Source organism: Mustela putorius, unplaced genomic scaffold, assembly GCF_011764305.1.
Source record: "Mustela putorius furo isolate JIRA1106 unplaced genomic scaffold, ASM1176430v1.1 tig00000508_pilon_pilon_pilon, whole genome shotgun sequence".
Taxonomy (NCBI): Eukaryota; Metazoa; Chordata; class Mammalia; order Carnivora; family Mustelidae; genus Mustela; species Mustela putorius.
In genome coordinates, this window is record NW_025421402.1 from 17,324,092 (window position 1) to 17,340,383 (window position 16,292).

A 16,292-nucleotide genomic window follows, 5' to 3' on the forward strand; every position below is an offset into this window, starting at 1 on the left:
AGCCCTGCGGATATTTGCAGGCGCGAGGAAACCATAGTCTGAATTTTGGCCAGGTGGATAGATGAATCTTAGCGACTATTGCAGCCAAGGTAGGCCTGGCGAACTTCTTCACTGGGTGAACTTCTCTGAGGCTTGACTAAATGTATTAATCAATAGGACCTGTGAACAAATTTGGAAGTAGGATGGTCTTTGAAGTTCATGAAAGACATTTACAACCGTGATTGATGTTTAACAAAATACTAAGTTGTAATAACTCTAATCAGAATTTTACAGATGGAAGGTATCTTCTAATGCTTCGTAAGTAATTTTTAGATTTTCTGAAGAGTGCTTTCTAGCTTAGAGAACCACATGAATATTTTTCATCCAGGCTACTAAGCATAATTTTAGGGAGTTACAGTTCCGGGCTTTTTGTCTAGATAGGTGATGAACCTGTGTGCTCAGAAGAGGTGTCCTCTGAGACAGTTACAGAGCATGTTTTCTTTGTCAAGAATAACTAGTTCAGCACTGCTCACCTGTTCCCCCTTTCCCCGGCCCCTCCAATTACAGGGGTACGTATTGAGCTGTCTGTTAAATGCTTTTTGTAGGCAGCATTTACAACCAAGGATATAAGCAAGGATATATGTTACAGGACTGAGCTAATTCCTTATAATTTCAGTGTCCAAGTCAGTATAGTCCAATATGATTGTCTGTGTTGCTGGACACGTTATATCTCCACTAGCACAAGGGGCTACCGAATATTTGCAGTGTGGCTGGTGATATAAAGGAACAGAGTTTTAAATTTTACTTAATTTTAAATACTTTAAATTTTAAAAGCTGCATGTAGCTAGTGGTGGTCTATCTAACTATGAAAAGAGTAAAATTAGCATATATTTAGTCTGATAATGAAGCAGTAAGCTTTGAAATGTCTGTGAGTTCTTCTGATAAAATTATGGATACAATATAAGCACATACAAATATTGGTGTAATTTTATTGATTAAATCACTGTCTTTCTTTTTTCAATATTTGTATTTTGGAGAAGATAAATTAAGTTGCTCTGTAATTACATGATTTCCTCAGGTAGCTGTTGTCCTTAAATATGAGGCCACTGTTAATAACAAATAGCATTTCATTTTTTTAGTGTAATCGTCTACAGTTTTCAGAAGGAACACATCCAACTGTAAATCTTATTGATTCCCTAAAAGAACAGATTTATGATACGTGAACAAGGACAGCTGGAGGACTGCCAGACCCACAGACACCAGACACCACGTACGCTAGGAGGTCCCCTGGAGAAGTGTCTTCAGTCACAGCCCTCTGGGGTCGTCCGGCAGTTTCCAGTCTATGCCAGCACACAGCCACATCCTGCCAGAGCCAATTCAGATTGCAGATTTGGGCAAAAAAACCCGAAAACAAAGAGCACAATGAGCATTATTAGCACAGCCAGCTGAAAATGATGAGGTGTTAACCACGTTTGTATAAATAACAGTTTCTCTAACCCCTGAATCATTATCCTGCATTTAAATGCAATCGGTTCATAAACATCAAAGTGAGAACACCAAATTTGTGTGGGGTCAGGACCAACTGGGGCTCCGAGTGGAGAGACAGCTGAGAGCGGTGTCCTTCTTCCCGCGTGGGTGGCCTCACAGCTGTTGATTCTCCCTCCGGCTACTAGACAGTTGCCTTTGCGCTTGCAGAACCAGACTTCAGTCTGAGGGAAAAATGCCTCCCCTCCCAGGGCATGGACATAAACAATAGATGGACCTCAGCTCTCAAAACATCCACACGGCGGCCGGACACAGCAGGCGCCCTGAAGTAGCTGCGTATCACCAAGCATAACATCGGGGTGTTTCTGCATGATACTGGTCTTCATAGAGGAACACTGGGCTCTCTTCTATGTAGTCTAAATGTAGAAGCTCATGGTTACAGAGATTCAAGGTGATACTACCCTTCTCTGTAAACACCAAGAATAACTAGATTGTGCGACCCACAACTGCCATATTCTGGTTCTTCCACAGACTCCCGAATAGACTTGATGGTAGGTGAAATTACATATCACTAGCATATAAATCCCGCCTGGGCACACACTTGTTCGTGTAATAGGAATTTGGATAATGTTCCACCGAGCCCATCTAGCACGGTGCCTGCTGTGTAGTACGGAGGGTCTCCAGGAACGTTCTCTGTCACGCACTTGGAGGATCAGGTGCTGTGCCTGTAGATTTGTCGTTCATTTCTGATCTGTGTAATTGTAAATGTTTCTCCCCACAGAAGTTTACAGTCTGCAGGTCGTAGATCCATACTGAGACGCAGTAGCCCTACTCTGGAAACCCTCCTCAGGAAAAGACCCTGCTTACAAAAAGGCTGTGTGAACAGTATTGTAGTATAACATTGTTTCTAACGGCAAGGAATTTTAGACCACTTACAGCTTCAGTGATAAGTGATCATTTACATAAACCTTGGTACTTCTGCTTTTCTGCTGCCCTTTAGAATGCTGGCAGGGAAAAGACGTGTCAATAATGTTAACTGAAAGGGTGAGATTAAAAACATGACAGGATAAGTTTTTTAAATGCCAAAAGTTCATTAGATGTATATAAGAATACATTCTTTATTAAAGAAGATAATTTCGACATTTTGCAAGACAAGTCTCACAATGAGTAAAAAGATTCTGACATTCAATAAGATACTAAAACATATTTTGCGTACTTAGACTGTTCTAGAACTTAGACTCTAAATACTGTCTTGCCGAGGACACTCTTTTAAGTATTGATTTGGGGAAGTGCAGAGGTAACTATATCAAGAGTCCCATTTGCTACAGTCCTACTTTTTTTTCTTTTTCATTTAGTTTTTTAAAATATTTTATTTTTTTTATTTGACAGATAGCCCAAGTAGAGCTGTAAGCAGAGAGAGGGAGAGGGAGAAGCAGGCTTACGCTAAGCGGAGAGCCAACGTGGGGCTCCCTGATCCCAGGCCCTTAGGATCATGACCCGAGCTGAAGGCAGACGCTTAACCGACTGAGCCACCCAGGTGTGCCCCACTTTTTCTTTTTTTTTAAATTTTAATAGTTACCTTGCTTTGAACATTGAGCATGAAAAATTTTGACTCTTTCCCCCTTGTGTCACTTTGTATCTCTTGATTAATAGAAATTTATTTTGAAATGAGAATCTCTGTTTCCTTGACTTATTTTAAAATGTTGCCTTTTCATGCTCAACCATCTTTTTTGACAGGTCCCATCCATCATTCAAGTTTAGGTTGAAACAGAGCAAGTAATAATAATAAACATTTATACAGTAATTATTATAGGCCGGATACTATTTACATGTTTTATAATGCATTTAGCTTACACAGTCTTCCTATAACCCCATGAGGTAGGTGCTGTTATTGTCCCCAATAAATCGATGCGGGAACAGGTAGTAGATTCAATAACTTGGCAAGGTCACACAGCTAATACAGTCAAGTCCAAGCTTGAATTGACAGAGCGGCTGTACACAACACTTAATTTCCTAATTTTAGATGATACTAATGTCTTACAGAAAATGAGATTTTAAAAGAAAATGAGATTATAGAAATTGAACTTTTGCTCTGGAAAAATAAGTGAACATGTTCTATTTTTCAGTCACATTTACTTAGGGCCTGAACCCAAGGCCTGGGGAAGGTAGAGGGGACAAGGCATATCAAAAGTGAAAATCTTCCTGGCAGTGGCAAGTTAGAGTTTCAAGTAGCATGTCTTCCCAGGCTTCATTTTAGTTGCCTCTGTCTGTTTATTATACCGTGTGCCGTTGGAGAATTTATTTTACGTCTTAAATATGTCTGGTAATTAAAATGTTTTAATTATCTGGATTCTGCAGAAATGGAACTGCATGACTACTAGAGTGGGATCCCATAGTTTTATCTCTTAGGACATGACTCTGTTGCTCTTTTCATTACCAAGATACAATATATTGCCCATATGCTACTGTTTCTTATTTAATGATATTTTGATGATTCATGAAAATGCTAAGTGTTGACATATTTGCTCTTAAGAATTTAGATATTTCAGTTATGCTTTATACAGGAAGACTAGATTTTAGCTTAGGATATTATTGGCTAGGAGATAACTAGAATTATGGAAGTTCCATTGTTACTGACTTAGGATCTTTCCTGAAAATGTGTGTGTTCAACATGTCAAATTGTAACTTTCATTTTCTTGTGCAGTAGCTTTTGTCATACAGTGTTTTTCCTCTAGAAATGAAACAACATATCAATGGGAAATATTCTTGAGGTGACACTGTTGATTAGTTTTTTAAATGATTTTACAGCAAAATGATGTTTGTAGATTGTTTAATACGCTATGATGAAAATACTCAGAAAATTGAGCATGTTGGTTTTCTCCATATAGGAAGTTGTGAGAAATACCACTGCTCTCCTCTAGGTGGCATGATTTAGGCTATCATTGAATTAAATGATTGATAAAAATTTTTTTCCGTTCAACCAGATGAGTGCCTAGTCTCTGAACAATCAGTACAACTGTGGCATTGATTAGATTTAATTTTTACAACTTTTCAAATAACTTGGTTGACCGTGTCATTGTCTGTTGTTTAATAACCTTAATTAACATTAAAAGACAAAGATCTCTGAAAGAAGCAAACCCTAAAATCTTATCTGTACTGACCAGGCAACCAAAATCCTGTTTGTGTATTGTTGAAGTTGTTCTCAGGTCACAGCACACACCCACTTTTTAAAATTTATTTCTTTGGTTTATGGTAAATAGCCCGCCATTGATAGAATCTGTGAAGATACTGCCTTTGTAAAGGGGCACATAGGTATGACTGAGATACTCTAAGGAGAAAGCAGACATTGTAGGAATTTAGATCACAACAATTTTCAGGTTAACAGGAAAACAGCCTTTCAACTGAGTGAAGTTCTAGTTTTGTGAAGCCATCTACTGTCTATTAAACATGGAAGAACAACACATAAAAAAATCAGTAGTAGGTGCCCCCGAGCACTAGAGGACATGCTTTTTTCTGTACACTAAAATGAGAAGAAGACAGAATTCATTTTTACTTTTAAAATTCTTTTATCAGTCGTTCGTTTTCCCAAATTTAGAAACAAATTTGCGCACAAAATACATGAAATGCTTGTTAATCCCTATTATTAACATCTTTTATCTCCTTCCTTTCCATGTGAGAGACTGGCTTTCATGGGGCTCAGAAGAATCTTAACCTCTTAAAGCCTTCAGTTTTGGGGTGATGCATGTTTATATCAATGCTAAAGCTGTACAAGGAAGTATTTTTCAAATTTTAGCTCTGATAATGATTATTAGAATCTGAAGCACAAAGAATAAAAAAGGCTTGGAAATATGCAAAATATATCACCATGGTAACTGAGAACAGCTGAACACCTGACCTTATTGATTCAGATTTTAAAGTGCCTTCGTTTCAAAGTAAGGGGACTATCTGGGACAGTCCTGGTTTACCCCTTCTGTCTTATCAAGTATTTATGAATATCATCCTCTTAGTGCTCAGGTTTGTGTGATAAATCATACGGTCACCCTCATTACAAGAGCTTACTTAGAAGACTTAAACATCAGGAAAAGTTTGTAGCTGTGAGTCTCCCCATATTCATTTTTTAATTGCAGGATAATTGAGGCAACAGAAAGGCAAGATGGTTTGAAATATAGGTTGTCAACTTCGCTAATGAAAATGTACACATTCAGGGGTGCCTGGGTGGCTCAGTGGGTTAAAGCCTCTGCCTTCAGCTCAGGTCATGATCTCAGGGTCCTGGGATTGAGCCCCGTATCGGGCTCTGCTCAGCGGGGAGCCTGCTTCCTCCTCTCTCTCTGCCTGCCTCTCTGCCTACTTGTGATCTCTGTCTGTCAAATAAATAAATAAAATTAAAAAAAAAAAAAGAAAATGTACACCTTCAGATTTTCACAAAATGATACCCACCGAGATGATGGCAGATTTATTCAAAGGATATGTATCTTAAAAAATGAAAATTTCACTTTAGGTTGTTATAGTCATTTTTTTAAAATTATGGGTACATAATCATGTCTTTATCATTTGCTTTCTCTTTTCCCCTACTCATCTTTTATTTGTATTTTTACTTCGTTGAAATACTTCTCTCTCTGCCCTTCTCCCCAGCACCCTAATTCTGGCTTCTTGCTTTGTGCCGCGTGTCTGGACTGCTGGGGTGCTGGGGTAAGGGAAGTAGTGAGACGCCGTCAGGGCCAGGAGCAGACGCATACCCTGACTAAGGAAAATGCTGCTGCTGGCTTCCCTTTATCAACATTAACATTTTACGAAGCATGTATCCATCTGAAACTCTATGACAACTGTCCCCATATGTTCATTTATATCAGTCACTAAAAGCTAGTTTAGTGGATGACTTTCAGCAGAGGCAAGAAAGCAGATTTCAGGAGGCCCTGGGACTGACAAAGCCCAGGCCACTGAGAGACTGCCTCCCAAGAAAAGACTTACTCCCGTTGGAAATCTCAGAACAGAAAAGTAGTGACAGGTGGAGATGTGAGGGCCCAAAAGCCACAAGCAGTAATCCATCAGCTAATCATAATTCCAAAGGGTAAGATAAATGTTCCCACAGAGTATCCGTTAAAGTGTGAGTTTATCTCTGCTATGCTATTTTTCTCTATTCCTTATCCCTTGAGTTGATCCTTTTATCTCTGACCACCTCTGATCTTTTTAAGCTTTCTCCTTCCTGCGCATTGTGCCCTCCTTATCACTTCTGTTTTAGATTAACCTATAGATACAAAATGGAGTCAGTAATTGGATTATTTTTCCTGGGGAAATCACTAACCTTTCCATTTCATTATTCTGAGAGCAGAAGTTTATTTGGCTACAGAAATACACACAGAACATGAGAAAATTTTTTATAAACCAAAGAGGGGTTTTGAGTTGTATCATATCAAATTAGAAGAACCTAAAAGGCTTTGTAGTATTTTCACGTGAAAGGGTTATTTTGCATTTAGCAAGTGTTGCTAAGTTCTATAGATTTCTTTTCCCTACTTCCTGGTTTTATAATGCTTGAAACCCTTGTGGGAACAACTTTCAAAGTTGTTGCAAATGAAGTTATTCTTTCTTTAGAGTCAGGAAGGACCTATTCCATCCTAAACTCTTGCCTAGGATCCGCAGGGTAAAACCCTGGACAGGAATGAGTAGTTTTGATATCAGACATTTGTAGGAATTCCACATTACTTAAGTGAATAGGCCCATTAATGAGCAGAGAAGGGCTAGTGGTCGAAACAGCTGCACCCTCTGCCTCTCTGATCTGGAAAACAAAGAAGTCCCTTTTAGGGCATTGAAGAATAGGAGACCTTAATCTGGAATTTCTGCTTAACTGGGCTTCTGTCATTCAGAGTTCTGTTCGCCAGAAGTGTACCTTCTTGTCCTTTCCTACAATACATGGGAGCAAAATACCAGACTGTTTAAAATAACTGAATGGAAATGTACTTAGCAAAACTGCCCGGAGGCCTAACCATGAGGCAAAGTCTCACTAGCATCTTCCCTAGCTTTTTCAGTTTATTTATATCTGAGAAAGAGTAGAGGCCACGTGTGTTTTATGACACCGTCTCTGACAAAAATGAAGAAGGGAGAGGATATGAGAACACTGAGTGACATTTAATGAGCACATACTAAGTGCCAGGTTTGTTGGAAGCATTTTGTGTACCTCGTGGATGTACTTCAGTCCTCAGTAATCTTGTCGGTTAATAAGTGTTGTCCCCTTTTCACAGATGAAGAACTAACACAGTATCTGCATCACGTGGCCAGGATCACAAAACCAGAAAGCGACTGAAATTTGAACTCAAGAGCACTTGACTGTGGAGTCTGTCCTTTAACCACTATGCTCTCCTGCCTCCTTGAGGTAATCAAGATGTCTTATACAGTTTAAATACCTTTTCGAGGTAATCAGGATGATCCAGATGAGTTACATACCCTCTTACCATGAAAATTGTCTGAAGCCCCTCCCACATAATAAGATCTCAATAAATTTAGTGGATATTTACTTCTTGAATATAGAGATGAAAAGGCTCTGAAAGAGTTATTTAATAGAAGAAAGGGTCCATTCGTGATTCCCAGGGACGCATCACTGACAGTCTTAATCCGTTTACGTCTTCAGAGGGTCCTCTGAGAGGCAGAGGGGACTCCACTCCTGCTAGCCTGAATTGCTATACTCGCCTATGCCACATTTCACCAGCCGCTCCCTGGTCCTACCTGCCTGGGCTTTGGGGGAATTAGAAGCAGTCTCTTGGGCTTAGGCCAGGGGGTCTCAGGGGTTGCTGAGTTAGCAATAAGTGCTCCATGAACTAAGCATTGTGGACATAGAATGACATGTTTCTGTTGGGAAGGGTTGTCGGGAGAATTTATTACTTACATTGTTTTTCTAGAAGTGAAGTAGATGGACTTTGGCTAATCTCTCCGTACTCTAATCTGAATCCACTTAACCTCAGGTCAGTTTGTGTCTATACCACGGAGGTAGTCTCGCTGGTTTGCAGGGAGGCTGAACCTGTGACCTCCACAGAGCATCATGATGGAGGTCACCTGCCGCAGCATCTTCGGTCACCAGCTCTAGTTTGCATGTCTTGCTCTACTTTCTAGAACAAACGAATATTCACTTTTCCCCCTCAGTGTAGAGCTGATCTTTTTGCTGTTCTCCAGCTGAACTCAAAGGGGTGACAGCTTGATGAGTCTGGGGAGAGCTAGCCCCACAGTAGCTCCTTTTGTGTCTATCTCTGTTGGCTACTAGAAGTGCAGCTGGTGGTCCAGCTCTTTTCAAGACAGTTCAATTTGAAACTGGCCTCGAGGAAAGGAAACTACTAATGCTGATTCATCTGTAACTTTCAGAAGCAGATTGGAACAATCTCTTTATGTCCGAGTTTTCCAGTGTGCCCTAATAGGTAAAGAATCCCATGTTCAAGGGAGTTCAGAATATGCTACGTTAAAAGACCTGAACAATTTTTTTTTCCTGCAAGATTTTCAGAGCCTTTAACAGGATGATGGGAAATGTCAATCTGCAAGAAGGAACAGGGCCTGCATATCTCGCAGACTTCCCATCACCTTGGAATCCATGTTTGTCGGACATGTTCTGGTACCAGTTTATATAGGGCATCTTAGTCCGCAGGCAACGGATCCTGACTGTAAAATGCAGCTCTACCACTTACCATGGAAAAGAAATATCTGAACTAGGGAATAATATAGAGGCTTTGAGTTTGGGGGAATAGTCAACAGAGTTTCCACTTTAAACCATCTGTCTAGTCAGTATGGCCATCGTCATGATGAAATGAAAATGTTGACTTTGAGTAACTGAAGGTAAAATAGAAAGACAAAGGGAAAAGTGAACCATGGCAAGAATCATTCTTAGACTCATCTAATTGAGATTAGGTTGAAATGAAAATGTCAAGTAGTGTGTAGTGCCTAGCAGTAGACATCACTTTAAAATTCCGGCTTCCTGGATGTATGCTATGGAAAGAATGAAGTTGGTTGCTGATGTCTAGCTGGGGAAGAAGGCGAGGAAGAGAAAGCCCTATGAAGTAGTGGCATAGGCAGCAAGCTAAGGTATTCATTCATTCATACAGTGAAACAAGTACATCTAGTTCATTCTCTAAGTAAAAAAAGTGCTGTTTTCATGTTCTCATCAGTTTACAGTCAAATGGGGGACTAGACTGTAAACAACAAACCCTAATAAGATAATCTTTAGGAGAGATGTACTAGCATAGTGTTAGGGGATCTCAGAAAATGATTCCACTAAAAATGTAGGAAGTGAATCTTAGATTGGAAGCATGTCTCAGGGCTGGGGGGATCCTGAGTAAACTGTGTGATGCACATTCACGAGAGAGAGAGAGAGAGAGAGAGAGTTGTGTGCGTACAGTACAGAAGGGAAGACTTTCTAGAGCAAGTGATTGAGTTTGGGAGGCTGTGCGTGAGCCACATTAAGTAAAAACGGGAGGCCTGATAGCTTGTCCTTCAACAGACCGGTCCAAAATGACTATATAAAGTAAATACCATAAATCACTGTTGTCAGGGCGCACACTCCACCTCCTCCCTCCCGTGCCCGCGGCCGGCCTCATTTCCACACCCCTCCACGGTTCGGGGAGAGCTCGTGGTCTAAGTAAACGAGAGGACTTCTGACTGTAATCCTAGCACGTCACTTTGTTGAAGGCAAACACGTGGTTCCGAGAGAACTTATAAATCTCTCCTCCCAGGCAAGATCGTGATGTTATCTGCTGGCAGCAGAAGGTTCGCTCCGAGGGGAGCTCCAGAAGCCCCCGACAAGAGAGAGAGAGAGAGAGAGAGAGTAGGGAGCAAGGCAGGAGAGGTAGACGAGCGTGCGAGAGACAGAAAAGGGCACAGAGAAGAGCAGGACGCCAGGGACGGAGACACGGGGAAGGGATGGAGAACCGTGTAACGGTCTAGGGAGCCGCTGGGCAGCGGAGCCAGGGGCTGCCCGGCTGCAGGAAGTCGGAGGAGAGGGTCTGTCGCAGGGTGCCAAGTGCCCACCTACCCGCCGCGAGAAAGTCCGAGTGGGACAGGAACCGGGAGAGGCTGGGAAGGGGTGGGAGTCCAAGGGACCCCCTCGTCGCCCCTTTAGGAGAAACACGGCCCAGGCAGCGCGCTCCCGGGGCTGACGGCAACGGCGGCAGCCGGTCGTCTATTGCCGGGTTGGCGTCTGGAGCGAGAGCAGAAGGAGGAGCAGGAGAAGGAGGGAGGTGGAGGCTGGACGCGTCCGCGAGCGGCGGCACGACGTGGAGTAGCCGGGCGGGTCGGCGCGCGCCGGCCGGGCTGTCGGCCACCGCGCGCAGCTCCGGGAGCAGGATCGTCGCCGCCTCCGCCGCCGCCGCCGCCGCCGCCGCCGCCGCGGCCCGCGCAGGACCCGACCGCGTCCCGAGCGCCGTGCGGAGCGCACCCGCCTCCCCGCGGCGCGCCGGCTCGCCCCCAGCGCGCGCACAGGCGCGCGCGCACACACACTCGCTCACACACTCACACACTCACACACGTGTGCGCTCTCCGCTCCGGAGCCGCGGCTGCTCCTGCTCTCAGCGCCGCAGTGGAAGGCAGGGCCGAACCGCTCCTTCTTTAAATACTTAAATTACCGCCCGGCCAGCCTCGGCGGCCCCCCGCACAGCGCTCCCGGCGCCCCTCCCGCCAGCTCGCCGGCTGCCAGCCCCGGGACCTTTTCATCTCTTCCCTTTTGGCCGGAGGAGCCGAGTTCAGATCCGCCACTCCGCACCGAAACTGACACACTGAACTCCGTTGCCTCCTCTTAAATTTATTCCTCCTAATAGCCCCTCGTCTCTTTTTTCCCCCTCATCTCGTCGCTCCAAGAAAACTTTTTCTTACTCCCCAAAGTTAGAGTCCCCCCTGCCCATCGTGTATTACTATTTCCACTTTTGGAACGACTTGCATTTTCTTTTTAAAGGAACTCAAGCAAGATACCTTTTTCTATTGGACGTTGACTCTCGATTGTTTGCAAAAGTTTCGCATTAAAAAAAAAAAAAAATCTACCTGATCTGTACTTGAGAGTTATTGGTTTCTTTCTTTTTTTTTTCTTTTTTTTTTTTTTTACTTTTTTTTTTTTTTTAATTTTTCCACCTTTAAAAAAAATGCACTACTGTGTGCTGAGCGCTTTTCTGCTCCTGCATCTGGTCACGGCCGCGCTCAGCCTGTCTACCTGCAGCACGCTCGATATGGACCAGTTCATGCGCAAGAGGATCGAGGCGATCCGCGGGCAGATCCTGAGCAAGCTGAAGCTCACCAGCCCCCCAGAAGACTATCCCGAACCCGAGGAAGTGCCCCCGGAGGTGATTTCCATCTACAACAGCACCAGGGACTTGCTCCAGGAGAAGGCGAGCCGGAGGGCGGCCGCCTGCGAGCGCGAGAGAAGCGACGAGGAGTACTACGCCAAGGAGGTTTACAAAATAGACATGCCGCCCTTCTTCCCCTCGGAAAGTAAGTACTGTTCTCTCGCTCCCATTCCCTGAGGCTGAGCGCGGCCAGAGGCTCTCGGAGCCGCCACGACTCCGGGGACGGCCCTTCCCGCCCGGGGTCGGGGCCGCGCTCCCCTGCCCTCCCCGGCCCTGCGTCCTACCCACCTCCTCGCCCGTGGCGTGCCTGAGAGCCTTAGGCTTGCAGTCGGCCACTTTCGACTTGGTTTTCTCCATGTCTCCCTTCCCCCCACGCCTCGGTCCCGTACGAGGCGTTAGGCTCTCCTTCTGGCCCCTGAAAGTCTCTTCCCGGCCACCAGCCAGGGCTCAGCCCCGCTCCTCTGTCGCACGCGGGGCGCTCCCCGGGGCCGAGTTAGACCCGGACGTCTCGGTGGGCTGGTTTTCTCCGCGGGGACCCCACCGAACTGGCGCACGAAGGGTTAAAAAAAAAGGTGGCTCAAACCTAGCCTCTCCGGAAGGCGCCCCTTTCCGGGCCGACCTATCAGCGGGTTCCCCAAGTCTTCCCTATTGTCTCTCACGCCCCTAAAAATGTCAGCATCGCCAGGACAAAACCCCATTTGGAGAGCCCTCCAAAACACCTCCGAACCCCCAGTTCTTGGACCTCCTGCCACAGCGGGGGGCTTACACCCCCGCCCCCCAAGGCGAGATCTTGTCACCTCGTTCCCCTCTCGATTTCACCTGGAGTGGCAGGAAAGACAACTTCGCTTCTGACGACGTCAAAAAAGTGTTTTACTTCGCGTTATTTTTCAGAATTCCCTCCGACCTGTCTTCTTAAGGTCGCTGGTGGAGCAGATCATTTTCCTGACGGGTTTACCGTTGATCTTTCTCCCTCTCGAGCCCTCGGCTCCCTGAGCTTTCTGTGGCTTCCTTGCGGTTACTTCGGTGTGTTCCTAAATCTCACAGACAGTAGAAGACAAACGAGTTTTTTGTTTGTTTGTTTTTAATGTTTTTAAACTGGCTTCTGCGAGGGCAGCGTCCTCAATACCAGGGGCAAACAGTAGCGACGGCGTGAAGTGATTGATCGTGCGGTTCCTCTGGGGGGAGGGAAGAGGGCAGTTAGCAGAGAAGGATTTCCAAGTCCTTAAGGGAAAAAAAAAAGAGAAAAAGAAAAAGAAAGGAAGGAAGGAAGGAAGGAAGGAAAGAAGCATCCAGTGATACCCGAGAGGGTTAAATACCAGGAAGAAGAAAAAAAAAAAAAACTTCAACATTTGCCTATTCCAAATCCCAAGTCATAAACTTTTTCATTGGTTGCCCATTTCTCTCCTCCCCTTTCCATGCCCTATATACTTGCTGGCCGCCCTCACAATGTCTCTGTGTCTTGCCTAAATAGATAATATGGCCATCTTGGTAGTTCTCGCCTAGAGGTTCTAATTGCAGGGTGGGACTTTTCTTTTTTAATATTTATTTTTAGTTCAACAAGCCCTAGTCTTGTGACTTGCCGTGTCTTGGACTTGACCGTCTCAGAATGTCAGCGGGCAGATCTCACGCCAGTCTTCGCGGCCACCTTTCTTTTCTGCTACCCCTTCTCTTCTCTTCTTGTTCTGGAGCAGAGCAGATGCGGGAGATCCTGGCAGGCAGGATGGCTTTATTATTGTAATCAGGCACCGTCCACAACAGAGCTGATAACTACACCGCCCTGGTTTTTCCCCTCAGGAAGTAAAGCTTTCTACCTGGGGTGGAGCCAAGGAGATATTAAGAAAGCAAGTTCGCTGTAATTGGTCCAGAATGATTGAGACTAAACAGAGTTGAGTCAGTTTGCTTTCTCAAGCACGTGGATCCCTTCTCCTGGCACTTGGGCAGGCGGGCAAGTAAAGTAGGTTATATAGAACTTGAACCGTGTTTACCTGCGGAAGTTCAAAGGAATTGCCAGCACTTTTACAGACTGAGGTCTGATCTCTTCCTCCTCATTAGACAGGTGTGGAGAGAGCCAGTTACCTAAGAGCCTGTGGATTCCTTGTTCTTTCTGGCATACCTCAGTCCAAAGACCCAAGATGATCCGACCCGGGACAATGATACTCCCCAAACCAGAAAAATTCTCAGAATGTTAGGATTTCAGAGGATGACATCTCAGATCAGTGTGTGGATTCTCCATGGCATCCTACCTCCAGCCACCAAGTAGATTAAAAGCTCTGATAAGTGCAGTGGGGCGCTGGGAAGAATACTGTCAGTTTTTATACAAAGAATACCGGTTTCTGTGAAGTTTAGAGGCAGAAAAGCATATTAAGAGCAGATTGGATACTACTATGCAAGAACTGTGGATAGTTTTATAGAAAGTAGGTTAACTGATTTTCCAGCACTTTCTAGTTATACTGGAATATAGTGAACCCTTCCCCCCAAAAAAGGAAGAAAAGAAGAAATCATTCCACCATATTTTTAAGGAGCCAATTGAAAGTACAGCATTAGCTTATATATCAGCTTTCCCGCTTTAGGACTTTTCCACCCAACTTTTAACTCAGGCGTCACTGAAGTGGCTGAAGGGAGGGAGAGTGCCTGTCATTTCTTGCAGTGAATCTGACAAGGGTCATAAGCCCCAGAGATGAAGGCATGGGAAAGGTCACTGGTTCATTTTTTACCACCAACTTATTAGTGTTCAGGGAGTGACTTCAGCTCAAATATTACAAATATGCTCTAATTATACTCAATGAGCTATATATCATTACAGATCACTGATAGCCCTTTGTGGGACATTTTATACAGTTCAGACTACGTATTTTTAGCAATGTGGAGATCTAAAAGTAAAAATATAAGAGATATTGTATATGCCCTCAGGCCTATTTTGTTTTAAATATTATGCTTGGCCCAGTATACTGTATAAATACAGTAAATATGAATAGAACTGGCCAGGTGCCAATCTCCAAGGATGAATTTTAGTCAAGAAGGTATTTATGGGATATAAATAATACTGTGTCAACATTTAAAGAAGGGTCCAATTAGTTTTGAATTTATTCATATTGATCTTTTCACATGCTGTTAGTTTAAGGCTCAAAGTGGAGTTATGCTAAGGTTTACCGATAGTTTCCCCAGTGGGAATTAGGGGACGCCCTAGTCCTTTTGACATGCTCTCTGCAGTTGAAGGACCTCTGTTTGAAAGACACTGCCCAATGCTTTAGAAATCTTGAGAGTGATTCCATTCACTAGAGTGAGAATCCAGATGATTGACAGTTAAAATCCCTAGAGGCTCTGGACAGTCAAAAAAAAAGAAGAAGAAAGAGAAAGTTTCCTTTTCTATCTTTCCTCTCACTTTTTTTCATTGTAGCAAACCAAGCAAACCTGTGGGGTTCTCACAGGTGGTGATTTTGCCCCACTCCCACCTCCTGGGGCACCTGTGGCGTTGTCTGGAGCCAGGTCTGACAGTCATGACTTATAGGAAAGTTGTGCTGCGGGCACGTCGTGGGTTGAGGCCAGGGAAGGCTGCTAACCATCCTCGAATGTACAGGACAGGTCCCCCCGCCCCCACCAGCATATACATCAAAGAATGGTCAGCAATGTGCATGTTGAGAAGCCCTCACAATCAGAAAGTTCTCTTCCTTAGATGGGAGTATGAATTAGACCATTTTGTGGGGTAGATACTTTATTGTTATGATCCCAAACCACCTAAACTGGAGACCTCAAAACTTCCCATTCATTTAGCCTAAAAAATGATGTCGCCCCACCCACCAGTAGTTTCAGTCATCAGCAATGTGGTGTTAGAACAGAGAAAAAAGAAGTGAGAAGTTGTTTTGGCTTTTCCTTGCAAAGAAAATAAGCAGCTCCTGTTAACGAGGAGGGAGATCTCCAACCTAGACAACAGAAGAAAGTAAATAACTGTAGGTTTAATCTATCATACTGAATTAGATAAACCAAGATAATACAGCCTGAGACATCACAATGAGGTTTCCTTTGTAGCTGTTTCACACAAATGTTAAACTTTTAATAGCACACAATCCCTTTTCTATTTCTCCTGTTATTTTCCAAGAGAAATCGTGGAATGTACAATGAACACCAATAGCACTATGGTTCTGGGGAATGTGACTAAAGAGTCTCTTCATGGACATGGCCTTCTGTATACGGATTGCTGGAGTATCGGCCAGTTGCCCAATGAAGGAATATATTAGCCCTTGTTGGAACATCATAGTATTTTTGCTTTATATCCAGGAATTTTATTTTTTAAGAGTCTTTGTGTGAAGATGTGTGAGAAAGAAAGAGAAAGATCAAAGACCATCGGTTTTGACCCCCTTGATTTCTACAACGATTGAGTTATTAGTACGCAACGGAGCGAACGTCAGCTTCTGCATTTTTATTGTATCGTTGCCTGTACTAACTCTCGTGCCTAACTGTGGTTCCAGTCAACTTGGGTCCCATTCCTCTTTCAGGATTTCTGTCCCTTCCTTCTTTTGGAAGGGG

The 16,292-nt window shown here is 43.9% G+C and overlaps 1 protein-coding gene across 3 annotated transcripts in view; it reads left to right on the forward strand.

The window, feature by feature from the left end:
• Positions 1-11,508: 11,508 nt before the first annotated feature.
• TGFB2 (transforming growth factor beta 2) overlaps positions 11,509-16,292 on the forward strand; it is a 78,631-nt gene continuing 73,847 nt past the window's right edge. The window contains exon 1 of one of the 3 annotated variants that reach the window (XM_004751464.3): positions 11,509-11,913. In XM_004751464.3, the coding sequence (XP_004751521.1) occupies positions 11,568-11,913 (346 nt within the window). In that variant the 5' untranslated portion in view covers positions 11,509-11,567. 3 annotated transcript variants of the gene reach the window in all.